General features: G+C 40.4%; 1 protein-coding gene across 5 annotated transcripts in view; it reads left to right on the top strand.

The window, feature by feature from the left end:
- Nucleotides 1–22,737, top strand: part of NECTIN3 (nectin cell adhesion molecule 3) — a 69,668-nt gene that overhangs the window by 7,769 nt on the left and 39,162 nt on the right. For all 5 annotated transcript variants that reach the window (XM_055701992.1, XM_055701994.1, XM_055701991.1 and 2 more), the window contains exon 2: nt 19,748–20,086. In XM_055701992.1, the coding sequence (XP_055557967.1) occupies nt 19,748–20,086 (339 nt within the window). The remainder of the gene's footprint in view (nt 1–19,747; nt 20,087–22,737) is intronic.

Here is a 22,737-nt window from a genome sequence, read left to right as displayed (position 1 = left end):
ATGTTGTTATGACTTCATTAAGGTACTCTTAACATTTAAAGAGGCACTATAGGTCTAGAGAAATCAAGCATGAGCATTTGATGGCTGTGACCATACTGTTAATCACTTCCTAGGAGATGTAGATGCTTCCTCTTGAAAGTTTCAATGTGTTAATATGTAGCTGAGGTAGCATAAAATAGTCTACCTCCGGTAAATGGCAAGTGTAATATACCCATTTATCCAGGATATCCTGTATAGGAAGTATACCAAGTTCTGCATGGTTGTGTTTCAGCAGCTTGTGGTATCAGGGGTAGTTTAAGCTTCTGCACATAACTTCTGCGGCAGGGGATTGGAACTAGACTGGCTTTAAGGTCCCTTTTGACTCAAATCATTCTATGATTCTGTGTATAACAAGTGCTGAGTTCAATGGCTATAAAATAGTAAGGCTTTTGACAAAACCAGATTCTCACAGTTGATGCACATGAGCATTTCTTAACTTAAATTTCTGTTAAACATTCTGTCAAATCAGAACATAATCTGTTATCAAGAAATGGTCTTAATGTAAGCTTAATGTAAAACTTTTTCAAAAGATTCTGCTGAGAGTGTTCAGCTTGACAGAAAAAGGTGAGGGCTATGGGACACTGGAACTTTTGGGGAAGGTCTTTTCGTGTGTTTTGAGAGCTACTTTACAGCTGTGTTTTCCAAGACTCAAGAGGCATGGCTTAGGTGTGATAGATTGATGTGGCTGCAGATGAGGTAAAAACTGAAGTGAGGAAAAGGGGTTATGGTGTCACCTCAGTTTGAGACTGCTCAGAAAAGGGGTCCCGAGTTGATTGCTGCAAGTACATAGGGCAAGTCTGTGGAAGGCCACTAAGATAGGAGGTCAGTAGTACATAATGTATGGAAGGGGAATGAGAGGCAAGTTTGTCTAGACTTTACTTTTCTCAAAGCTGAAGCACAGGATCCTAATCGCAGGCTATGTTTGCTTAATAGAGGTGAAAGAGAAAACAAAGACACACTCTCCTTAGCTATGCACAGGGAGAGGATAAGTGGCAGCAGACGCAAGCTGCGAGAGAGTTCTCATAACCTGTTAGCAATATGTTTTCCCACATGGAGAATGAAGCACTGAAACAGGTTGTGGAATCTCTGTCCTTCAAACTGTTCAGAATCCGACTATGGTATGACCCTGAGCAACTTTATCCGACTTCAAAGTTGGCTCTGCTTTTCGGGGATAGGGTTGGATAACCTCCAGCAGTCCCTTTCAGTCTAACTGAGCCTCACTTGTTGTGCATGGGTAGGCAGGAGCTAGTATACTGTAGGCACTAGCCCTGGAAGAAAAGTAGAAGTAGTTGGAAGTCTCTCTCTATTAAGATTAAAATGTCCAAGTACAGTCTGCAATAAGTTTTTCCTGTAAAGGCATTTGACTGCTAAAAGCTTACTTTAAAATTGGATCTCATTGTTATCTCCTAATAAAAATAATACATTTTAGAGAATTTCTTAAAGATTTGCCTGCATTCCTTCTGTTAGCTCACTGAGTTCCTAAGACCAGTCCCTTACAGCACGGAGCTGAGTGGCAGTGTGACAGATGGGGAAAATGAAGTTTGGCTGTAAATCCAGCAGCTATTATACAGCATTCATATGCTTGGCTGTTGGTTATCTAGGCCTGCTGTCTTGAGGCAGTTCCTGGACAAGAAGGGTTAACTTCCTGGAATAGATTGCAGTGGAGGATGGCCTTAAGAGCTAAAAAAAAAAAAAAGCCAGCAGTGTCAGCAGTGCAGAGGGCAGCAGGCATCACATAACTTCCCAGTGTAACTGGTAACTCATCAGGTCCTGTCAGGGACAGCTGGGATTTAGGCACTGTGTTCTCTGGTTTGCTGTTCCTGACAAAATACATTGGCTTTCTATTCCATTGTACGGCTGCAGTTGTTAAATATTGGCAGATGACACTGGAACTTTACAAGTCACTGAAAATGTGAAGTTAATGTTTAGCTGTCTTTCTGAACTTACTCGAGGCCTTGCTAGTTCACGTAGTGCAAAGTACAGCCCGTCTCTTCCACCAGACCTCAGCTTTTCCTGGAGTAGGTGGTATGTGGGAAGACAGCATATAAAAAGCAAAGGAGTGGTCTGCTTAGGGGAATTGAGGTTTTCCTAGGGATTGGCAGTCTTCTCCCTTCAGCTAGAAAGACGTCACATAAGTCAGTGTTCCTGACCAGTTTTTGATGGTTTTCTAATTCCAGTGTAGAAGGTATGTTCTGGGGGCAAGGAATGCTAAATGCTTACAACTGCTGCTGTATGCTTAGCAGAATGTCAGATCCTTCCTTACAAATTTCACAAAAAAACAAAACCCACCCCCACCACCCCCAAATCCTGATACCAGGTGTTTATTTTAAGCAATATAGAATTTTTGCTTGCACAGAATTTTTTGTCAGTTTATCATTGAGCTTTCTCTAAAGACTGTATGCTCATACCACCAAATACAGTGGGCAGGTTTTTTTGAGCATGCCATGTTCCTTTTTCCATTTAAAGTTGGAGCAATGTCCATTTCTGCTTGACTTGCAATTTTTTCTTTAATCTTCCTATGTAAAAGCAGTATCCTATTAAAGATATTAATGCAGCAGTATTTTTCTGTTAGTTTTGTTCCCTCAAAAATGGCTGAAATGCCTTATAGTCTAAGTTATCCTGAGTAAGGGGATGTTACTTGTGCTAAAAATTCCAGTCTTGCTGAAGTTTAATAGGAATTTCATGGACCCTGCTTTTGGAATGGCACGCCTTTAAATGGCCATCGTTTCATCCTGTCAATACCAGCTAGCATTTCTGGTAGTATTATGTTACAAAATTGTTTTTGTTGATTTCTTAAACTGTCTTGTGTTTACACTGAATGAACTTAGTTGCCTGTGACAAAGAAAAGCAATCTCTGTACTTTTCACTCTGACTTTATTGGCCATTATTGACCAAACAGTTCAGAAATCCTTCTCGCCTTCACCCATGCTTCTGAGTAGGTAAAATATGGCTTAGTTCTAGGAATTGTAACTTAAATGCGATCGCTTTTTATTAGACCTTATATTTGAACATAAAGAGTAATTGTGAAATTCAGAAATTGACATTAATTGTTTCTCAGAGTCCATAGATCAAGGCAAACAAGACATTGTTAACAATGAGTGGAGAAGTTGGGTCTGAGAGGTGCAGTAGGGTGGGAAGAACAGAAAGTACATAGCTGTGGAAAACTAAGTTACTGTATAACAAAATAATTAAGTACTGCTGTGGTACTGCACAAGCCTATAAATATAGGCATGGACATATGTTAATTCTCAATTTATATCTTCATTGCTTCATATAGCCAGCTGAGTTGGCCATCATTCCAACACGTGTGCCATTCAGTTCTGTAGTTAATATGTAGGTTCTGGCTGACCATTGGAGCTTTTGTGTGCTGGCTGCTGTAAAGGCTGTGAAATGCCTGAAGGATCAGGTATGAATTCACAATCACTAGAGTTCAGCAGTTAGGGCTAACTTCTGGATCTTTATGTAATACTCGAACTAATGGCGAAGGACTTGCTTGCGAAGATGCCTTAGTCAGCTATTGCTTTTGGTAACATGCAGGATAAAATTCTGATTTGTGAATTCCACAGGTCATGCATTCAGCAGTATCTGCTAGGCCTATCAGCACAGTGATACTTAGATTGCCTTTCAAACAAGTACCAGCTGAGATGTGACACAGCTTTTTTTTTTTCTTCCTGTTTAAGAAAGCTTACTGATGGCTAGCTGGGATTTGTACTGCTGGGGAGTAGTAGTCTCAGCACTTTTAATTACCAGATGGAGGAAGCTAATACTGCTTAGTGGTTTCATCATATCTGTGCACCTAGTTTTGTGCATCTTAAGTCTCCTGTTTTGTGTGAAGGACCTAGTGTTGGAAAGAAAAGGGTGATGGTTATCAGAGAGAGTTTCTTGTGGGGTTTGGAGACACCCTATCTGTGGACTGGATGTCTTGAGTTCTTTCCCCCTTTCTGGGCCATTGGATCCAGGATGTTTTGGAGAGACCAAGTCTGGTCTTTTGAGTGTTGTGTTTTGCAGATACCAATGTGTTCACTGATGATTCTGCCAAGGGTCACCCTGAGCATTATCAAGAGTGACTAAAGAACTCTCAGGGCAAAAGTGTAAGACGTGAGTGCAGAGCCCACAGCCTGGGTGCCTATCCCAGTGAGAGAGAAAGACTCTGGTAGGAGTGAATGCATCTGGCTGGTGTTGGAAGTAGGACTTTGACTCCTGATCACTGAGCTCTTCTTGAGAAACAGACTGCTGAGCTAGAGACAGGGTCCATCTGATGAAGTAGGGTGGGAGTTTATTATCTAATAGCAGAACTGGTGAGGAGGGCTTTAAATAAACTAGGTATGTTGGGACATCCTCAGATTTTTTTTCTTTAATCTGGAGGGAAGACGTGAGGAGCAATAAAGAAGTGTCCAAGGAGGAGATGATGGGAGAGTTTGTTTTCTCTCCCATCATGAAGGCAGCACAAGTGAGCACAACTGCAGACATGATCTCACTGGGGTTCCAGCTATGTGGTGGGATAGTTTGAATGACTGGAGTAGTGCGATTAGCCTGGATTCATGTCTTTTGGGAAAGGCAGGCTGAGAAGGTGAGGCAGGGATAGTGGTCTACAGAAGAGTAGCTAGAATGCATGGAGTGTTGCCCTTAAGCAGGTGACAAGCTAGTTAAGAGCTCATGGATAATGTTAAGAGGACAGATCAAAACTATTAAGTGTCTGCTGTTGCTGACTTGATCAAAAAGTAGATGAAGCCCTCTTTAGGCACCTGGAAGAAGCCTCATGATTGCAGGCTATGGCATTCATGGGAGACTTCAGCCACGCCGGTATCTGCTGAAAGAGCAATGGGGCTGGGTGTAAACCATCCAGGAGATGTCTGGGGTATATTGAAGACAATTTGTTGATGCAGGTGATCATGGGCTGGCTAGGGAAGATTGTCTACTTAGCCTGTTACACACAAACAAAGAACTGGTTGAAGAAGTAACAGTCAATGGTACTGTTGGCTGAAGCAGCTTTGAGACTGGGATTTGAAATACTAAGGAGAGTGGTGAGGACTGATGGTAGAATCATAACCCTGGCCAAAGAAAAATTTTGCCTTGTTTGGGGATCTGCTTGTGATGTTCTCATGGGGGAGACTGTTCTGGTGGGCAAAGGAGCTGAAGACCGCTGTTTGATCTTCAAGAGAAACCTCTTCAGACTACAATAAATGTTTCCTGCAATGTGCAGGAGGTCCAGCAGGTCATTCCAACAGCATGGAAGAACAGGGAATTCCTCACTGAACCTCAGATGCACAAAAGGGATCCACAGCAGATTGAAGCAGGACAAACATGGAGACAGTGTCTGAGAGCATAGATATAGAGCTGGGAAAGCTCTAGCTCGGCAGCAGCTGGAAAGTAAGGGATGTTAAAGGTGGCAGGAAAGGGTGCTGCAACTATACTGTCAGCAAAAGAAAAACTAAAGAAAATGTGCCTACTGCTTAGTGGGGCAGGGGACCTAGTGAGGAATTACATGGAAGAAGCTGAGGTGTACAATATCCTGTCTCAGCTTTGATTTTATTTTTTTTTTTTCACTGGTGGGATCTGTCCTCTGGCTTCCCAGTTAGTTGAATCTACTAGCACCATCTGGAGGATGTAGCATAACTCACAGTAGAGGAGGATATAGTTTGAGAGTACTTAAGCCATTGCACATATTCAGGACCGTGGACAAAAAAATGCTTCTTAGGGTGCTGAGTGCGTTGGCTGATGTCATGTTCTGTCACCTTTGAAAAGTCATAGTGACTGAGGGAGGTTCCTGGTGAGTGGAAGAAGGTAGATGACATACCCATGCAAGAAAGGTGGATCCAGGAAACTACAACCTGGTCAGCCTTGCCTCAGTCCCTGGAATGGTTATGGAGAAAATCCTCCTCTAGGCCTTCTCCAGGTTCATGAAGGGCAAAAAAAGGTTGTTTGGCACAGCTTGAAGGGTGTGTGGAGTCCAGCTGGTGGCCAATTGTCCATTGATACTGGGACAAATACTGTTCCATGTCCTTGAAGGCAGGATATAGTGTGCTTTTAAGTTTGTGGATGGATGGTACCAAACAGGGATACAATTGATACACCAGGAGGCAGGACTGTGACGTTGAGCGACTTCAACATGCTGGAGAAAAATGGACTGACTGGAATGTCATGGAGATCAGCAGTAGCAAGTGTGAAGTCACGCATCTGGACTGAAATAACCCCTGCAACAGCATGGGCTGTGGTCCAGTGGGCTGGAAGGCAACTTGGCGGACAGATGTAGGGACATGGTGAACAACAAATTGAGCAGTTTGCCCTCGCAGCAAAAATGACCTCATCCCAGGCTCCATTCAGCATGACAGCAGGTTGAGGGAAGGGATCTTGGAACAGGAAGCTGTGTCCAGTTCGGGGCTCCCCAGTACCAGAGGGGCACCGAGGTACTGGAGCAAGCCCAGTGGTGGGCCTCTGTGTTGGCTGGGGGCTGGAGCCCAGGGTGTGTGAGGAGAGGCTGCAGGAGCTGGGCCTGATCAGCCTGGGAAAGGGGGAAGGATCTGCCATTGCTGCCTGATGGGAGCATGTCAGGAAGGTGGATCAAGGCTTTCTTCAGAGGTTCCTATTCCCTCACATGCTGCACAAGGTGCAGTGTGGGAAATTTGGAGCCAATGTAAGGAAAAAATACTTCTTTGTGAGAGAGAACAGATATTGAAGCAGGTGCCCAAAGTGGCCGAGTCGTCAGTCTCTCTCTATGTAGATAGTCAAAGCTTGACTGGATGAGTCTCCAAGCAGTCTTAACTGGGCTTACTCTGAGCAGGAGTAAGTGGCCTCTGGAGGTCCCTTGCCTCGTACCTATGGGAAGTCATTATTCTCTAAATCAATATTAGAGCTTGTTTGCCTTTGTCAATGATAAATGGATAGTGAAGAAACCTATACCTTGGAGTTCACTTGTGTTTGTGGTACTTGGTAGGTATCCTGACTGGAAACGATTAATACAGTTTATACCTGTGTCGGAGATGACCTGTTGAATAGTTTGGAGACTTTGCAGGCTTTCTATGAATACCTTTGCTGTGCAACCTTGTACTGATAAATAGTGATTCCTGGGACTTGAGCATTCTGAATGCTTGGGTCTAACAGAAGAAGTCAGAATTATGAAGTGAAGAATGTCTTGCCGCAGTAATTTATACTCTGATAGACATGGGCTGTCTAGCTCATGTAATCTAGCACGATACATATTGCATTTATGCTGCCATACTAATCATAAGGGTATGCATCTATTGCTACGTAGCAGAATACAGCATTCTGCCTTCTAGTAAAAGACGGCAAGCAGCGATGGCAAAAATCCTGTACTGATCACTTGGTATTGTGGTTTTGGATTCTGATTGGAGTTGTCTTGTATTTCTGTTTATGTAATGGCAAGTTTGTTAGTGGTGGTGCTGAAACAAGGACCATGTAACTTGGAAAGGAAATTGTTGGACTCTGTGTGCATCTCCTGTGCATTGCGAGTTTGTGGCTAGGTGGAAGATGAAGACGCTGTACTGCTATGCCATTGATAAGTGCCAGATTTTTAAATGGAGCAGGACTGATGGGACAGTAACTCTTCGACTTCTGTGATATTTAGTGCCTGATGCCCCAGTACCAGTTTTCCTCTTAGTCTCAAATAAAATAATAAAAAAAAGGGCAGATATTGTGACAGTATTAAATTGCTTTTCTGAATAAGGAGTGGAGCAGTTTGGAGTCTGGAAGGAAGCATGGGGAGGGTATTTATTAGGCCAGACCTTCAGTTGGCAATCGCTGTGGTCTTGCTATGACCTTTTCCTGAAGAGAATTCATGTGGGGGAAGCTATAGCTCTGGGTGGTGCTGGAGGATAGTAGGATCTTGCCTATTGAATTTCCTGGAGCATGAGGTGCCCTAATTATGTATAACTACTTTTTGCTGGTAGTAAGTTGGAATAAAGATTTATTACACAGAGTTATGGAGGACCTTACAGAATGGACTGATTGAATAGTGAAACAAGCTGAAGTATAGATAAATGTTCACTGATACCCCCAAGGCCTCCTTTGTTGAGGGGAGAAGTTAACTCCATATATATTATACATTATAAGTATTATGTATTGGTGTACTTGGAAACAAGGCCCTGAGCATGCAATGGTGAGTTCTGTGAACTGAGTATTTTCTGTTAGCTATCTTTAAAAGGTGGGGGTGGTGGGGGTGTCAAATCAAGTGTTTGGGAGTAAGAGAACAGAACACGCTGTGCTAATGTGTATAAATAGGTTGTTTGCCTGTTCTTCAAATACTTCAGTTTTGATTCTTGATCTTAAAAGCAAACTGAAGAACAACACAGATCTTAGGGTTGAAGTAGGTTCAGAGGTGGGCAGCAAGGGTCAAAGATATGAAAGTGGTCGTCTTAGTGAAGTTGGCTAAGACTTAGCTGAGAAAAGAGGCGATTTCTTGGCAGGAGGGGAGGAAAGTGAGGGATATGGTGGGATCTTTGAAATCGTGAGTGATGTCAACAGCGTATGCAGATTAACTCTTACAGTGCAAAAAGTAGGTGCTCATCACATGAAGCTAAAACAAGGCAAGCTGCAAGCAAAGAAGGTGTTTTTGGAATTGGTGGCAAGATTGCTAGCGCTCCTCACCAGAGGAAGCTGTGGATGCAGAAAACTTGTGAACCGAACAGGAGATGGATCAGTACTTGAAAATCAACTGAGGGTTAAGCTGACAGGTCAGATAAGGCTGGGGACAGCAGAAAGTATTAGGAGTAAATGTTTGTCCTGACAAACCACTGCCCCTGCACGTAGTTGCCTGTATTTTTACATGTGACTACTCTTGGTGATTTTTTTCCCTTGGTGAGAGCACAAATCCTCTATGCTGTTAGGTTTCTGGGTGATGGGGAAGGATATGTAGAGTGCGGAGAAGGAATCTCGGTGTAGAACTGTTGTCTTGATCAGAGCATCTTCCCTTTTGGAAGCAGTTTATGTGAGGTATTGAAAGGTGAGGTTACACAGATGCTATCGGTGATAAACACCCCCCACCCCAATTTACAATAACTTGTATAAAATGTTCAGGTCATATTTATTTTGTAGTCATGTGACAATCTTTCATTGCCTTCTTTTCATCTATGCAGTCAATTGTACAGTCAGTCCTGCTCAAGTCAAGAGCGTTTTTGACTTAAGTGCTGTACTCACCTGAAGAAAAATCCTACAGTAAGCCTTGCCTCCACTGGATTGCCCTTCACTGGCACAGCTGGACATCTCATACAGTTCTGAATGGTAGAATTATGGTGATTTATGGCAGTTTGAATATCTGGTGCTGAAGTTCGGACTGTGAACTGGAAGCTGTGTTGTCTTCCCAGCTTTACATTCTGGAGAGGAAAGTCAGGCCCGTCTTTGCCAGAGGTCTTGCATGAAGGCAGCTGCACATACGAAGTATGAACGAGGTGGTGTACCGTCCTGAAGGGTGTCCTCTGTCATGGAACTACATTGGCATCTGCTTTGAACTTAAGGTGTAGTAGTGCCAGTTTTGGAACTTCTGGACTTAGAATTGAAACCTTTTAAGAATGAATTGATGTCCAGAAAGTGGTGATTTTTGTGTAATGTACATAATTGTCTCTTTGAATCATGAAGGACAGATGGCAGTAGGTGATGGGGCTGACTTCAAGGCAAATGAAGTTCTGTGTACTTGATTTATAGAAAGCAGAGAAGCTGAAGCACTAGCTGACTAAAAGTGGTGAGGTGTTGCTCTATACCTCCTGAGCAGAATTTGTCATCACCTTGAATTTAAAGCCCTGCAGATAAACAAGAAAATTAAGCTTTTAAAATCAACTTGAAGCAAGCAACACTAAACTTAAGTTGAAATACCATGTTATAACATAAAAATGAACATACTCAGAATGAGTTACTTTTCTCAAAGCTGAAGGCTGTCTGTTTTTTCTCCAAGTCTTATTTGTGGCTCAGAATGAGAAAACTAATCTCTTCAGGAACGACTCAGTTGAGGACAAACTGGTGCTAATAGAGATATCATGTGGATTCATATATACAGCTTTGAGGAGTTACAAGCTTTTAAAAAAATACATGACAAAAGCTGAATATCTGCTTATAGATATGAATACAAGAAACTAATAGAGAAGACTGACCACCTGCTGTGAATTGGCTGTCCCTCTGATGAAGAAAACACTTACTGAAAAGAGTAACTGGAAAGGATACAAATAGAAGCAGCAAACAGTGGAAAATATTTCAGAAAACAGCTGAATAGCTTGGATGTAACATTCAAGTTAAACCCCAAATGCAGTAGACCTGAGGATGAAAAAAGGAGCTGAAAGTGTGCTGATGTAATATGTATATGTATGTGCTCTTGAACACAGAACTTCTGGTTTCTTTTTTTTTGAAGTGCTACTAACTGAATGTTAAAAATGAAATAATTTGCCATCCTAGACGTCTTCTGAGTTAATATTTTAAGTTTTTGATAATTCCTTTATGTATAACTGTTTCGTGCCTTGATTTGCAAAGCAAGTGGTGATGGTCCTGAAACACAGGTGGAAAAAAACGTGAATCAGCAGGTAGCTAGTAAGAGACCTGGGAGTGAGATTTCTAAAAGCAACATAGTCTGAGATTTTCTCAGAGTAGTGAGGTCTGAGTGAACTAAATGAGAGGTCAAGTGGTTTAAGTGTATTGAATGGATTGTTGCAAATAAGCTCCTGAAAGGAGAGCTTGTGACTGGGGCTAGCAGCATGTCATACCAGCTAAGAAGAATCTGAAGGAAGACTAGATTGTTAATTTACTAATAATGTCTGTTAATAATCTTACAGTAGTTAGGCCAGCAAAAATCTTCAACAACAGATCATGTCTGTACCCCAGTGCAGGATTCAGCTTAGATTAGTTTGGATATTTGGGTTTTTAATGACTAAACATCAAACCTTTCTAAAGGTTGTGGAGGTTTACAGTTTTGGCCAGGGTATTCATTTGAGGAAATCACTTTCTGTAGCATGAAAGGATTTCCTAATTTCAGTGGGGTTTGTTGTTGCTTGTTTTTGTGGTGGGTTTTTGTTTCTTCTGTTTCTCTCCTTCATGACCTCCACAGGTACACTCAGCGGTGCTGGAATTTTTTGCAGTGTAAGTGCTTCAGGACCTTTTGTTGGGTTGCCGCCCTTGAGAACAACCAACAGTTCTTCCAGTCTTTCCTTGTAGGTCATGTTGTCCAGGCCTGTGAGCGCACTTTGCTTTCAGACTCTCCAGGCTGCTAATACCTGAAGTATGATGTTCAAGCTGAACAGCTCCAGATGGAGCCTCACTGGTGTTGGCTGGAGCAGGGAGGTTACTTTTTCAGTGGCGTGTTCTAAACCAGGGCTTTGAATTCTCGAGATACAGTCACTGTATACTTGCTGTAACTTTCAGAACAGTCTTTGCTCTCTAACTAGTTGCTTAACACCCTGTATCTGTTGCTCATACTTGTTCCTGCTGACAACTATTCTAATTTGGACCCACTAGAACGTGAAGCTTTTTTCAGACTGCCTGGTAAAGATTAATTATGTACATAACTTCAACCAAGACACAGAACAGAAGCTCATGCTCATTTTGACCTCCCACTGTATCTGTTGGATGTTTTGGTTATGTGTACTTAAACTGGATGCCTCATAGGAGTACTTCAGCCTTTTTCTCCAGGTTGGTTTGTCAGAACTGTTGACTCGTGTGTTTCAAAATATTTTGAAGATCACTTGGAGCGCTCTAACAAACTTTCCAACCAATGGTTTGAGTTATATGAGTAGCTGCTTTTTTTACTATCTCTTGCTTTTCTTTTAGTGTATTTATATCTGTTGCTTTGGTACCTGGGGATTTAAACTTATTTAATGGAAATGTGAAGCTTTTTGTGGTGTTTAGGCAGAGGAGGTGGTATGTATTTCTATGCCTGACTTCTGAACTACTTGTTTACTCTTCCTGCTAGTTTTTTGAGGGAGTGGGACTGAGGATGCGGGAGTGGGACTGAGGATGAGATGATGTTCTTCTGTCCTGCTTTTGAGCCTAATCCTTTTCTTTTTTTTTTTTTTTTTTTTTTTTTTGGAAAAGGAGTGTCTCACTTGTTTGCTTTTGAAAGGGGATGGGATTGGGAAGTTTGTCTCGTTAGAGAGAGGTTGGAATGTTCATTGCGGAAGAGCTTCCAGCTGCCTCATAGCTTGCCTCGCTTATTAGTTCAACATGTCTTGTAAACATCTGAATTCTTAGTATCAGGATAAATATGAATGTCTTAATTTGCTATGTGTTAACATACATAGAAGAATATTAGTGTAAGAGTGTGTAAGACAGACTGATGCTAATGGTTTAAGTTGAAATTCCAGATGAAGTTTTAAAGTTCATGGGACTTAGTAAATATTCCTGGTGAGCAGCTGGGTTTAAAGCTTTAACCTTATAAAACTGGTTTTCTAAGGGTGTCCTTCACAACTCAATTTGAATCATGAGCTTAACCTTTTTTAAACTTTCTTCTGATGTCTTGGGTTGTATCTAGTTTCCTGCTGCTTGAAACAACAGGTCTGTGCAGCGTGGTAGGAAGCAGATTATACAGGCACACGGCCTTGGCCTGATGTGGGGGTAGTGACATTAGAACAGAACCACCAGTTAGCGTGTGAAAACAACACTGTGAAATAAGCATAGTGGGTCACAGCCGTGCCTTGTAGAGCTTCTCTGAAGCTCCAACTCATGACTTCATGAGGTGGGTTCAAGCTATGTTAATGTTGAACTCTGAGTTTAACTACTTTCTTTCTTCTACTTCATATTGCACTGGAGTAAAATACCTCTTTCTAATCAGTTTCCTTTCTGTGATGAAGATGTCAGTCTTGCTGATAATAGGTGTTTATTTTGGTGCTGTAGAGGTTTGCATATCTTACCATCTTGACCCATTTGTATTAGGATGGGAGTATTTTATCCAGTATTGCTTTCTCTGGCCTTTTAACAGGTGGTATGAATCTTCTCTGTGGGCATTATCTTGTGAATGGTAGCTGTAGCCATCCCCACAAATATCAGTATTCCTTGATATCTATATATATGTGGAGAGAGAGAGAGTTGATTCAGCAGCTGGAGGAAGATAATTGACTTTTCCATCAGCTGTGAGGAATGAGGGAATTGAATAACAAGAGCCTTTTGGTAGAATGGTATGATATGTTGTCAGTTCTACCCTTAGGAGCAGCAGGTGTAGGTTCAAAGTATTTAAAAATTCTGCAGAACATCCTATGATAGCACTTGAACTAAGATTTTGTTTGTCTTGAGCTTGGTGTTATTAGTAAAATCTGTGCTTCAGCAGCAGTTAACATGGGCACAGTACTGAAGAGACTGACTCTTTCATGCTTTCTGAAAATCTGCCAGTTCTTGTGGCCAGTTTCTATAGCTTCTTGGTTGCATGAAAAATTTTACCTTTGTGCAACTCTTAGAATTTTCAACTAAAATAGATGTTCCCCTTAGTACGGCCTTTGTAAGCGTGTAGGCTACAGTAACCTAGAGGAGAGCTGCTCACATCTTAAACTTAAGACTGGTAGATAATTTTGGTCCATTTGTAGGTATAAAAGGTTAACAACACTCAGAAGTTCATAGATGCATCAGCAAATGGTTTACCAGTGCAATGGGAGAAATCTAGGAAACAGTTTTTTAAACAACTGTTACAATGTTCCTAGTTGCTTTTTGGTATTGGGTAAAGTTGAGCTCCAGATTAAAAAGACTGAGTCCCTTGAATGTAAATAAAATGAAAAAGTAGCATTAGATAGCTGGGAAATGCAGAAAAAGGCTAAGAGGATTTCAGTAGTCTCGGCTTCAGACTGTCCAGTTGCTATGCCTCATTTCACCAACATTTTTTGCTTTTTGGTAAGCTTAGGCATGCCTGTTACAATGCTGTGATAAACACTGAACAAGGTTTTAAGAATTGCTCTTCAAAGTTGGAAGTAATATGCCTCTAGTTTGCTTTTTTTAAAAAGAAGAGCGAGTGCTGTACAAAAAGGGAACTTGAGCTGAGAGTCCAGCAAATGTAATGCTTACAGAAGCCAACCTCCTGCCCTGTTTCTGTTCCCAGCCTGCTTCCCACCCAAAACCTGCAGTGACAAGCTACCCTCCGTTTCAAGCAAGGCTTGTGATAAAGCAGGTCCTTAGGCAAGAGCGCTAGGTTGTAATGCCATCTCTTTCATGTAAGTGCAGGGGTTTTTCCTGAGTCCTTGCTTAATAATTCTAATTGGAAGCTAGCGTTGAAGTTTTTTGTGCTACTTAATCTTGAATCTCTTCCATTCCTTGGTTCTGATCTTTTTTTTGACACAGTAATTTGTTCATGCTCTGGTACTCGAAAGACACATGCCGATTTCTTCCCAGTAATTTAAGCATATATTTTTATAAAGCCTCAAGTTGAGGTTTCAGGCTTGTTTTCTGCAGTGTCCTTAAGTGATTTGATTCTCCAGCTAAACAAATCTGAAAATGCCACCAGAATGAGTGGCTGCCCTTGCTGCCTCTGTGGTATTGCCACTCGTGATTGACTGAGCAGGGAATGAGCTAAATCAGGAAGAAAACAATTGAGTTCTTGTAAGCTGGGCTCTCGTAGGTGCCTGATGAGTGCTGATGCAGGAAAAGGGGGGGCTGGAAGAACGAGTCTGAGCTTTCTGATGTCAGCTAAAATTAAACTGACCTAAAAATAATGCTTAGCCTGACCTTAAGTGTGTTTCATGGGAAGTTCTGCTGACGTAGCAACTTGCTGTCACCAAAATGGGATGTTCTTATTTTTCTGCTCTGCTGTTGATTGGAACTCTTCTTAGTTCCTTGCATTAGTGTATCCTAAAGCCAGATAAACCCATGAGCCGAGTAGCTTGCTGATGTAGGGGAAAACTTGGGGTTTTCTGCTCTTCTGCAGTTTGGCTTCATTGTCTTGTGGAAATGGTTGACAGGTAGTGAAAGCGTGGTCTCTGTCTTGCCAGTGGTGTGCTGTTAAGCAGACCGTGGTTCTACAGCAAGTAACAAAATGGATTGCTTTTGTAATTAGACTTGTGCATGGCTGTTCTGTATAGAAAAATCTCTAAACCTGCTGTTCATTACAACAAATAACAAGCCTGGAAGTGTGGGAAGTTCTCTTTTATGCTCTTTTGTAGCACGAGTACTTTTCTTGTATGAAGAAGGTCATTATATCTTCAAGACCTTACTTGCTCACTATCTCTTTTCAGTTAGATAAGCTTGATGAAGAATTACTAGTGAACAGCTTCTGTTATCATGATCAATATTTGATAGCTCCTAGTTCCGTGGCTTTTAAAGGTGGAAGTGAGCTTTACGGTTGGTTTTTTTCTTTTGGTTACTCTTCAAACTGCTTTTTGACAAGTGAAGTGAGAATGGTCAGTACCTTGCTGTTTTGAATAAGATTATTATGATGGTCTGGAGAGCTAGTGAACACAATGTAAACCTAATAAAAAAAATTGTTTGAAAAAAAAGTGATGAAATCTAGTGTCTGCTTGAAATAAAAAAATAGCTTGTACAATTTGGACTGAGATTTGCAGTGCTGGGCCTCGAAATCTGGTCTGTTTGGTGATGTGAAGAGTGGGTGGGAAAATGAAGATAGTGCCACTTGTCTTGGGCCAGGAGCAGGGGTGGTGGGAAACCAAAGGACCAAGAACATGTTCCTCTGGGAGGTGTGTTAATAAAAATACTAGAGCAAGAAGCTTATGCTGTCCTTCCCTGCACTCTCAAATGAGGTAATCCATTGTTCAGTTGTTAAATTGTTTTATCTTAAGACTTTGAAGTTGAGGTAGGGCAGTCTCATGGTATTAATAAGTAAGTGTGAGGCCATGAATAGTAGATGTGACTGCTTTTTGCAAAGTCCTGTCAGTTATTAAAGTTACAAAAAAGAGCAACTGCTGCAGTTTGAGAAGCTGAGATATGGACTGTCGGTGTTTGCATGCAACTAATAGTGTTAGCTGTGAAATAGTTTGAGTTTTATTAGAATGTTTGCAAATAGTTTAGCAAATAGATGTGTCAAGTAGACCAACTAGGAGGAGTATCCACCAGCTTAACTTGTTAGCTTTAGACACAAGGTACTTTTGTGATAGACTTGAAGTATGACCAGCATGTGTTGGATGACTGTGCGATTAAGAAATCAGTTAGTGCGTAGGGACTTAGCTAAAATTGAAACATCTGAAGGTCCTGGAGATGGCAATCATGCCAGACGGCATATGAAACAGTACTGGACAATCTGTTGCTGATCAAAACAAGGGAAATCCCTTTGCCTGTTGGCTGTGCAGTCTGAACAACAGCATGAACAGTTTCATTAAAGGAGGAAGCCTGGCTGATTAGTAGAGACAAGGAGTTCTAAGGCATTTGGACAGGCTGAGCGATACACTTAGGTGCAAAGCTTTGAAGTGAATGGGACTGAGTGCCATCTCACAACATGATACTCAAGTAATTAACCCACCAATAAGTCATCTGATAGTGTGTTCAATTAAGTGGGGTTATACAGGAACCTCATTCCATGTCTCAAAGACATGCTAGAACGTATGAGCTGTCAGAGCACACATGACTAAGGTAATGAGAGGGAAGATGATATTTTATCTGTCTTTGAAGTGAGCAAAAAGAAAAGGGGGGGGGGGGGGCGGTCCACAAAGACACTGTCAAACCTAAAGAAAAATGCAAGGAGGCTGCATGATTACTAATTGAATGCAGATTGTTTCCTGAAGGGATGTAGGTATGATGATAAGCAAGGACTTCGATATTATGAAAGTGCAAGTAGAGAAAGTCAGATTTCAGTATTAGATTTCAAGACGAGAGCTGGACATTTATTAAAACAGTAAATGTGTCCTATACATTAGTACCTTGGATCAGTTAAGGAGATGAATAATGTGGCATTGCAGTGTCATCTTGTTCAGATTCTTCTGCATCATAAGCCTCTAAAGCTTTATTTTGGAGTGGACATGTAGCTGTTACTCATTATTCATGTAAAATGTTTAATCAAAATAATTGACTTTCGAGTGGAAGTCGCTGTATCAAGGGAAATACCTGTCTTAGAGTCCTGAGTCTTGGAAAGCCCTGAATATTAATTAATTTGCTAGTTTGAACTGCTAGCTTGATTGTTCAGCACGCAAAGTAGTTAGTTAAATGGTAACTGAAGCTTAAAAGCAGAGATGCTATAGCAAATGAAAGATGTGGTTGTTCTCACTTGAGTTTTAAACTGATTTTAAAATACAACACTTCAGAGTATATATGTTGTTATATAAGCTATATGTAAGTTCAAGTTAAAGGATTAGCATAGATGAATTCATTATGGTGGGTTTTTTGTCTTTAGAGTCTGAGCATGTGTCAGAAGATGAGATAAATGTGTAAAATTTGTTGTAATGATCTGTTGCTCTACTTTACTGGAGAAGGTGGATTAACAAGATGTAACTACTGTTCTACAGCTGCAAGTGTGTGTATGTGTATTCTGTATGAGGCCAGCTTCATTCAATCTGTAAATCTTGAAAGTAGCAGAAATAACAAAGTTTGATTTCTGAAAATTTGTGCAATTAATGTGAGAACACAATGTTCTTATGGCACAAATGATCTCTTAGAATATTCCCTGGTGGAAAAGTTTTATTTTTGCATCTTCATAAAAGGTATAACTATTAGTTGAGTACAGATTAAGTGTACTGTGGTCATCTTTGTGTAGCTAAAGCCTGTAATCATTAGGAGTAGGAGTAGCATTGTCAAAAAAAAAAAATAAAATTAAAAGGAAACAAAATGGCTTGTGCTTTCCACTAACTAGGATGACTTTCCAATTCAGTTAGTTACCTTCCTAGAAGTCTGAGCAGCTTTTGTGTAAATTTAGTTGTAGGGCTTTTGTGTATTAAGTTTGTTAGTTATATAGAGCTGATCTTTATGTTAAGGTTCAGTACAGCTTAAGATTCAGTAGATATAAATATTGCAAGTTGCTGGTTTCTGAACAAAAGTGTGGTTTTCCTTGAATGATGTATATTCTGTACATTTATATAAATATAAGGTGGAAAGCAATGGGTAAATGCTTTTAAAGGAACACTCCACCTCATGCTTAAATTAGCAATGGCAAGTGGAGACTAAGTTTGGGCAAAATTCTGCACGTTTCAGTTGGTATTTGAATTGTTTGCCCTCTTTCGAATGTCTGTCCCAACAATGTGTGTTAGCTGAAGAGGCATGAGGACACTAGACGAAATGTTCTTTCATTACTCATGGGTTAGTCATGGTAGATATTCTCTGTGAAACTTACTCCAGGTTTTTGTTGTTGTTGTTTTCTGGCTATTTTTTTCTTCACCACCCCTTCTTAGTGACTGGCATATCGAGAATCTTGGTATGAAGTTCTGGCTTAGTTTGGTTTATTTGTGCAACTTAGTGTTTTCATACTATTGGCATTAGTCAGTAGTTTTATACTGAAGAAATCCATAGCTGAATCTTTCAATCACTTGTTTAGGTGACTTCATTGACTTAGTTACGGTTTGAACACTGAAAAAAATAATTGATGGGAAATAGAAAGCTTTTAACGATGGCATCATACATAAAGGCATATAGAGAATTTTTTCCTGACCACGTGGTTTCTCTTTTGTGGGAACTTGTTGACTGAAAAGGCAGTTAATGTGTCAAGTGGAGTGACCTGTTCATGGCTGTGACACTGGGGCTAGTAAAATTTAGATGTGAACCTTGTTGGTTCAAGGGTGAACTTCACTAGTTACAGCTTGATATAATAACTGAACTGGAAATCAGAGCAGTTGAATTAGCTCTCTGTTAAGACTTAGAGCACAGTAAAAAGAAATACAATGTGGATTAAGGGTTTGATTCTTTTTCATCTTGTTGGTTTACTCCAAGAGAACAAATGATGTAAGTTACTGGAGCACTGTTTTGCAGAAGAAATTATGGACCTATAGTTTAATGAATTGCCTGGTCCTGGTGGATTTCCTTTCTTGAAAGGAGGTGGTGTAAAATGCTGAGCTCAGAATGTACTTGCTACTGTGGGAAGTGTTTTAGGTATTAAATAGAAATATATTGAATCTTAAGCAAAAGTAGGTACAGTCAAGTGTTAGCTTATTTGCTGTGTTAATGCACGGTGAAGATCTAGAGTGAAGGCACCACACTACAGTGTAGCAGAAAGATTGCATGTGTATGATGGTACATATCTTCACTGGAAACTAGGATCATAAAGCTAAAATTGAATTCTTAGATTGACTGTCACTTAAAATGGAGTATTTTGTGGGGTTTGGTTTTTCTTGTTTTACTCTTCCAATTGTTGTTCTGGTTTAAGTAGTTGTTTTGGTAAGTGGTAGAAGTTTCACTTATGTATCTTTCCTTAAATTGTCTTTATTAGGAGTCTTATCTTATAGTAGAAATAAGTGCAGTAATTTAACATGAATTTTTACCTGATGCTCTGCATCAGTAATCAGACTGCTAAAGTACCTTGTCTGGGGTTTTTTAGTATATCTGAAGACATGCTATGCTTATATCTTGTTAAAATTCCAAGAGATTGATAATGCCAGTTAGACAATTACACAACTCTATAAAAATGACTTTGTATTAGTGATAGTGTTCTCTGAAGGATAGTTGATCTATACCTAGCTTTCACGGTTTTACTTAAAGCATGCTCTTGTAATGATTCCACGCTGCTGTGAACCAGGTAGAATGTGGTTGTTCAGAAGAAAGTAGGAACTATCTTTGAAAAATGCAAGCTAATTATGAAGAAGGCTTAACGTGAAGACTTAGAGGTATAACCTTCTTGTGTACCAACTAACAATTGCTTTGTTTTTAGGTGCCTTAGCTGGACCAATTGTTGATCCACATGTGACAGCAGTCTGGGGGAAGAAGGTTGCACTGAAATGCATAATTGATGTAAATGAAACAATAACACAAGTTTCTTGGGAGAAGATACATGGTAAAAGTTCACAGACTATTGCTGTTCATCATCCTGAATATGGAATATCTGTTCAAGGAGAATACCAAGGAAGAGTGTCATTTAAAAACTACTCGCTTACTGATGCCACAATCATCTTAAGAAATGTAAGCTTTTCTGATGCAGGAGAATACATTTGCAAGGCAGTTACATTCCCACTTGGAAATACACAGTCGTCAACAACTGTAACAGTACTAGGTAAGTCAGCTCTGTTAAGGGAGGTGAAATTAATAGCACAAACTTGTTAGTGCAATTCTGCAATTATTAATGTGTTGTATTCTACCTTTAACCTGATGACAATACAAAAAAAAATATTCGCTAGTCTTCATAACAGGTGCCTTGATAGTTTTACTGTCATCATTGAGGAGGCAACTTTTTTGGGGTCTTGCTTCTTTAGAACTTGCTTTTTGATTGTCTGGGTACTAAAAACGTTTCCTATGTAGGCATTGTGCTAATGCAAACGTTTGTACAGTGCTTTAAACTTAGATCTTGCAATATTCATATGGGGGACCTCTGTATGTGCATGCATGCTGAGAAGCTGCCAAACGCAGCTTTAGCTACCACCTTGACTAAATTCCCTCCTTAATGTGTTGCTAATGTGGTAAGTTAATTTATCCGCTTGGGGTTGGTGATGTAAACTGTTGCTTTACATTTATACCATGCAAAGAAAACTGCCTAGACCAGTATTGGGAGTTGTGGGAAGGAAAAGGCAATTTAATCCCTGACTACTTTTGGATAGTCATAATGTGGAGCTTATATAAATTCAGTTTTTCACATAAACTAATTTTGTCTATCTCATTGAGGGTTCAGCGTTGCTGTCACTAAAGGACCAGTATTGAAGCACAGGTAGACTTGGGCACTATTGCAGTATGAGGTAGAATGATTATCCTGAAACTTGAAAGCCTGAAGTCCTCTCCTTACAGCCTTATACCTTCTTGTAATACAGTAAGTTACTTCTGTATCCACTGCAAGTAGTCAAGTGGTCTTCCCTACAGCTGGGGTTAGTCCTCAATGACTATTTCTGTGAAAAATTGTGCTTTTTAGGATCATCTTGGTCTTTGATCTCTGCTTGTCACCGTAGTAGAATACTGTATGAGATTAATGAGATGGTTGTAGCACAGTATGTGGACTGGTTTTCACCACAAGGTGGGGCAAAATAAACGCATCAAAGCAAGTGGCTTAATCCAATTTGAAACAAGTAACTTGACCAAAGAAGTTCTATGTGATATAGAAAGCATGCATCCTCATGGCTCTCTTGTCCATCTGTCTTCTCTCTGTACTACGAGTGGCTGTGGCTGTAGCTGTTGTAATAGGTTTTGTACTTCAGGCTTCAGCCATTGTGCTTTATCAACATACAGTGGGAGGTTCTTACTGATTTCCCTCATCTCTTCTAGTCAGTTCCTATTTCTATTTCTTTCATTTTTTTCAGATCACATTAGTAGTTGTTTCCATGTTGCCCTGCACATTTTAGGTTTATGGAGAACCTGAGGAGGAACTTGGAAAGCAGATCTATGGTCTGTGTGCTTACTATTCTGGGTTTGAAGATGTAGGACTGCAACTTTCTTGATGAGATATATATTATCAAACATTGCAGTTGGAATAGGTAAAGGAAGCTTTTTTCAAGTGTACAATGGTCCTGATCATAGGGAGGGGTTATATTTGGTGTAAATGGTTGCTGATAGTCGTAAGCCTCTCTGACTTGGTATTAACCTCTGAACTGCAAAATGCATCTGCTTGCGAAGATGCCTTTCCATCCTAGTTGGCAGCTGCTTGGCTTGTGTGTGCAGCTGGGTAGCCAACTCTCTGCTGGACTTAACTATGTTCTGTGGCCTCAGCAGCACATTTTCTGTCCTTGAAAATTTTTTTTGGTACACTGACATCTAGACTCAAAAGGTAAAAATACTGTGGAAGTGATGGTTTTCAGACTATGCATGTGACTGAGTAGCTTCTGAGCTTTACTGGCCTGAGCTCAGCCATTCCAACCTCAGCAGAATCTTAAGGCATTGAACAGCTCCAATCAAAATTTAAAATTTGATGTAACTTAAAATTAGCTTTATTCTGACTGTATTTTCCCACTGTTCTAAAAAACCTTGCACTTAAGTGAGAAGTTCATGTCCCAAGACTGAAACTGTTTCCAGTCAAAGCAGCATTGCCTTTTTCCCTAGTCCCTGTCTATTCCTAATTAGCAAATAAATAATTTCTTTCTAATGAGTGAACATACTGAACTTAATCATGTGGTAGATCCTTGTACATTGTAAGGCAGTGACACCAAAGAGAAATGGAGGAAAAAATAAGTACAGGACACAGTGTCCTTTTTTTTTTTTTTGCAACAGTACTCTTGATTACCTAAGAAAGAATATTTAGAACCTCTGTCTTAGGCTACTTAAGCTTAACAGACTTAGCACCTTTGGTGACTTTGCTTACTCCCACTTTGCTTTGCCTAGTGCTTCATGTTGTCTTAAAATGCACTGTAAAAGAAGATTAAGACTGTGAAAATATGAAGATGCTTTTTAGGTCAAACAGTTGCATGGATCTTGTCTAAAGTGTTGTTTTTTCAAACTTACCTTGTCAAACTAGGGCAAAAAATGGCAAGGAATTTTGTGTCAAGCTGTTTCTTAAGATGCTGAGTAAAGTGGCCAAAATGGTGTTTGAAGGCAGAAGAGATGATGTGTGGCAGCATAGCTTGCAGAGCTAATGTAATTTTCGTGTTACTAGCTTCAGCACTGTACATAATTATTTTAAATAGTTGGTTTGAGTCTGTTGCCTTACTAAGCATGGGTATTCATAAATCAGATGTTCTGCAGGCTTCTTGCCAGTGCTGTGAGTGAAAGACAGGCTGCACATACAAG

This window comes from Falco cherrug, chromosome 2 (assembly GCF_023634085.1).
Source record: "Falco cherrug isolate bFalChe1 chromosome 2, bFalChe1.pri, whole genome shotgun sequence".
NCBI classification, from domain to species: Eukaryota; Metazoa; Chordata; class Aves; order Falconiformes; family Falconidae; genus Falco; species Falco cherrug.
The sequence above is the reverse complement of the archived record's forward strand: the minus strand, read 5'-3'. Positions and strand labels throughout refer to the sequence as shown.